Raw genomic sequence first — 4,768 nt, forward strand, 5'->3', positions numbered from 1 at the left:
ATTCACAAATTATTCAAGAAAATTTGATAAAATAATAATAAATAGAGAAATGATTTATTTTTTGGATTTTTCTTTTTATATACTTTCTTGATTAATATTGTTCATTTATGTATAGGCAATGAATATGCTATTCATATATCCACTAATTACAATATCAGATTAAAAAAACATAGTTACTGTACTTAGGACTAATGAACAGGCTTATCATAACCTAGCACACTATACAAAAAACAGAGTTGGCAATAATCACCATAGACTCTGTTTTTTGTATGTTATCCAATTGAAATGGGTCAATAAGGCCAAAGTGCATTTTAGAGAGGTTAATTAAATATGCTGGGAGAGTAATAAGCTTGTTCATTAGTCCTAAGTAACTATGGGTACATTCGTAAAGTCATGCGAGTTAAACGTGTTAGTAGCGAATCGTTTGAAAAGTAGTAGTCTCACTCAGTGTGCATGCTCTGCAGTGATGACGTGGGAAAAATAGATAACAGATGCTACTTCCTTCTAGGGAAGTTAGAACATCCTCTGTTTTTCCCTTATCTGCGAAAAATCTTGCTTTGATGGGAAATGTTTACCCCTCACATATTCCCCTTTCTGCCTGTTCCCACAGAAGAATCTTTGTATGATGACTGGTCGCCGATCGTCAGATATAGAGGAAATTTATCAGAATTCGGGGAGTTCATCGACAGACCTGGAAGAGTCAGGACTCCACACATATTGCTCCTAAAGGCCAACGCCTATGCTATGAGCCATACAATATACGAAGGATTAAGTCTAAAGATATAAATGTATCAAGTTAAGTTGATCTCTCCAGAGGAAAGAAGACAGAGAATTATAGAAGTGAAACAAATACTTCATATACAGAGCCAAAGTTTAAAGACAATGATCAGGTTGTATGTTCTTAAATGATTTTGTGAGCTCTCTCTCTCGACCTCATATTGGTTGTAGTATAAGTTCGTATCTCTCTTGACTTATAGATTGAAATTCGCATTTATTATCTCTCATTTATATAATATTTTGTATTAGTTTTAATTGTTTATGGTTTATTAAATTTATTCTTGTTTATTTTATAAAGAAATGTCTCTCAATTATTATTGGAATAGGATTTCCCCACGTGTGTTTATCCGCGTGTAAAACAACTGATAAACTGGTGTCAGGCCCTGACGTTTGGATAGAGACTTCACAGTCTTTAATCCTCATTAAACAATAAATATTACAGCCCTCCTATAAAAACTTTTAAGATCAGATCTCACGATTCAAAACTCTGAGAACTATTCTCACGGAATAGGCCGAGTAAGTGGCACCCTTTAGCAGGTGCCCCCGGCTATCTCACATAAATAAATGAAATTATCAGAAATAATTTCTTTAACACCTCTATTCTTATTTGTTATTACGTATTCAAAAAGTTTAAGTAATCTATACTAGCTACTTGTATCCATAGTCTGCTATGGTTTTACCATTTTAATTATTAATTATTATACTTAAGCAAGTTAGGAGAGAGTTTACAAAAAAATGACAAAATTACCTTCAAAGGTCATGGTAAATGGTTGTGATATTTGTTGTAAATGTCTTTGAACTAAAGTATTTATGTCTATATCTGACTTATGAATTATATATGTCTTTACTCTTATTCTTTGTAACATTTTGGAGGAAATAGTACTCTCTCAAGGAATGGAGTAAAAGTTATATTTTACTATCAGAAAAAGACAAATGGAAGATGTCTTCTAGAATAATAGCAACATTCTGTAGACCTGTAAATATTATCATTCTTTTTGAGTCATTGGCCATAGAATCTTATTAAAACATCATACCAATAATTGTATCAAAGGACTGTATTTGTTTTTTTGAATTTTGATAGATTATCTTTATTATATTTTGCAAGATTTTTCTCAAATGTTATTCCTTAATTGTACATATTCAGGCTTTTACAAATAAATAGCTTTTTTGCATTATGTATAGTAATTATTTCAGGTTTTTCACATTAATAATGATTTTTATTTATATTTATTACCCATGCAAAGTCCAGGCCTGGCACTTTCAAACCCTCGTTTATGTAATGCACTGTTGGATATTATCCAGACTCTTGATTCAATAGATAAGACATTACAACATTTTTTTTATCCGTTTCTAAAACTTTTTGAACACATCTTGTATTTTTGGTTCACTATTATGTATGATATAAAAATCACTTATATGTGTAACAAAAGGCTTTATTATACACATTATTAATTTATTATTAATTAGAAAAGAAAAACTCCTGAGTAGGAACTAAACTAGTCCACAAAAATACATTATAACCTATTTTTTATATAATTCATTAAATTTTTCAACAATCAAAAATGTGTGATAGCCAGATGTAGCAGGCTGGTTGTACTTTTATGATGCAAACTCAAAGTTGCATCAGAGTTGACTCAAATTTTAATGAGTTCAGACTCAATTCTTCAATAACCTGGCCACTCTCATTGTGGATCTGGTCAAATTGGCCTGTAAAGTTAAAAAAGTGTAAACTTAATCTTAGAACATTCCTCAAGTGAGCAATAAAATTTTAATGCAAAGGCCAGCATTTATATGTTGTTATTTTTTTTTCTTAAATAATTTTTTCTAAGTTATGTCTTTTGTTCCAGTGTATTTTATATAGGGGAAAAACAGTAATATATTCAATATTAAACAATTTAAAGTAATAATTTTAATTTTGTTATTATTTTAAAAATTTCAAAAAAACATTACCTAATTTCTCTTTCATAAAACGAATTCATATGATTTTTTAATTTTTGAACTTCTTGATAAGTATTACTTCGAATTTGATCCATCTCATGCTTTAATTTATCATCATATTCAGCTCTAAATTTATCTCTGTTAATACAAAAATGATCTTAGGGAAATCCTTAAATAACAATAAACAAATATGTTTTATTGAAAAAAAGAACTGAACTTAAATTATCCAAATGTTTGTAAGGAAAAATAATGAGTAATTTAAGTTTTTTACTTTTTATTGACAAAACACATTTTTTTTATTGTTTAGATATAAAATTTTTAAAAATTACTATTTTGTAATTAATTATATAATTTGCTAAAGCACTTTTAAATTTTTGACAATTCATAAAAAGATAATTGAAATTATAGCAAAATAAATTCAACAGAATAAAATAATTTATAGACTCTTTAAATTTTCATTAAAAGTTTTTTAAAATTTAATAACTACATATTTCATAATTAAATAATTAATATATATGTAAGATGTTATATTTAAAATAAATTGTTTAAACAAAGAATTAAATTTACATGTAACATACCTTGCACTTATAAATTGATTAAACATAGTTTCACGTGCTTGTTTAGTACGTTCTAATTGAAGCATCAATTGGGACGTACGATCTTGTGCTTCACCCCACTGTTGAGTTATTTCTGCTAATTGCTTGCCAAACTGTTCACGCTCTTGTTGGAGTATTGTTTGCTGATGTCTCATTTTCAGAATCTGAAAAATTAATAATAATAATAAATAACTTTGTTTTCATTACATTTCATTTCATGTTTAAAGCACTCCTAAAACAGTAACTTTGCATAATGTAATAACTGGTAACAACTAAATCACCTAAATGGTAACAACTCATTAATAATATTAAATAGAGTAAATAAAATAACAATTAAAACTAGTTCTTGTTCCATTGACTAACAGCAAAAAGTCATGTTAAAACAATTAAAAAATGTATAACTTGAAAATTAATTAATTATAATTATTATTAATAATGGATGTGGCTATTTATACATACAGTGCTTTTGATCTTTAATGACATAGGTAGGTAATTTTATTTATCATATTTCATATAAAATTCATTAGTTATCTAAGTGTTCAACAAACTTTAGTTTTGATAATATTTTACAAAATATTTTTTTTTTTAAATTCACAAATTATTCAAGAAAATTTGATAAAACAATAATAAATAGAGAAATGATTTATTTTTTGGATTTTTCTTTTTATATACTTTCTTGATTAATATTGTTCATTTATGTATAGGCAATGAATATGCTATTCATATATCCACTAATTACAATATCAGATTAAAAAAACATAGTTACTGTACTTAGGACTAATGAACAGGCTTATCATAACCTAGCACACTATACAAAAAACAGAGTTGGCAATAATCACCATAGACTCTGTTTTTTGTATGTTATCCAATTGAAATGGGTCAATAAGGCCAAAGTGCATTTTAGAGAGGTTAATTAAATATGCTGGGAGAGTAATAAGCTTGTTCATTAGTCCTAAGTAACTATGGGTACATTCGTAAAGTCATGCGAGTTAAACGTGTTAGTAGCGAATCGTTTGAAAAGTAGTAGTCTCACTCAGTGTGCATGCTCTGCAGTGATGACGTTTCGAATAAAACTCTAATAAAGCTCACAAAGGAAAGTTAGTTTACTTCATTTTTCTTAATGAAGTAAACTAACTCTTTGAAAGTACTAACGAAGTAAACTAACTCATTTTCTTTAAGAAGTAAACTTCTTAAAGAAAATGGCACCCAACAATATCAATGTTTCTAAATCTACTCAAGTGTTTAAATTGTGAATTAAAAAGTGAAATGATTGAAATAACTGTCCACCCGAAGCAATCTAAGAAAAATATTTCAGATAAGGCTGCACTAGCAACATTCATATCTTTGATTTTAGAAACAGCCATTTAGTTATAAACAAATCGTTTGAAAAGTCTAAGAAAATAAAATAACGATGATGTCATTCTTGTTTAACTCGTTCAACTTTACGAACGAACATT

The 4,768-nt window shown here is 27.9% G+C and overlaps 1 protein-coding gene across 1 annotated transcript in view; it reads right to left on the bottom strand.

Annotated features, from left to right (window-relative positions):
* LOC111640838 (progesterone-induced-blocking factor 1-like) overlaps positions 1 to 4,768 on the bottom strand; it is a 22,585-nt gene that overhangs the window by 5,036 nt on the left and 12,781 nt on the right. Inside the window, exons 6-8 of the mRNA XM_023386906.1 lie at positions 4,419 to 4,500; positions 3,294 to 3,475; positions 2,728 to 2,853 (exon numbers count right to left, since the gene is read on the bottom strand). Coding sequence (XP_023242674.1) covers positions 2,728 to 2,853; positions 3,294 to 3,475; positions 4,419 to 4,500 — 390 coding nt within the window. The remainder of the gene's footprint in view (positions 1 to 2,727; positions 2,854 to 3,293; positions 3,476 to 4,418; positions 4,501 to 4,768) is intronic.

Source organism: Centruroides sculpturatus, unplaced genomic scaffold (genome assembly GCF_000671375.1).
Source record: "Centruroides sculpturatus isolate CEXI.00-Female unplaced genomic scaffold, Cexi_2.0 scaffold1388, whole genome shotgun sequence".
NCBI lineage: Eukaryota > Metazoa > Arthropoda > Arachnida > Scorpiones > Buthidae > Centruroides > Centruroides sculpturatus.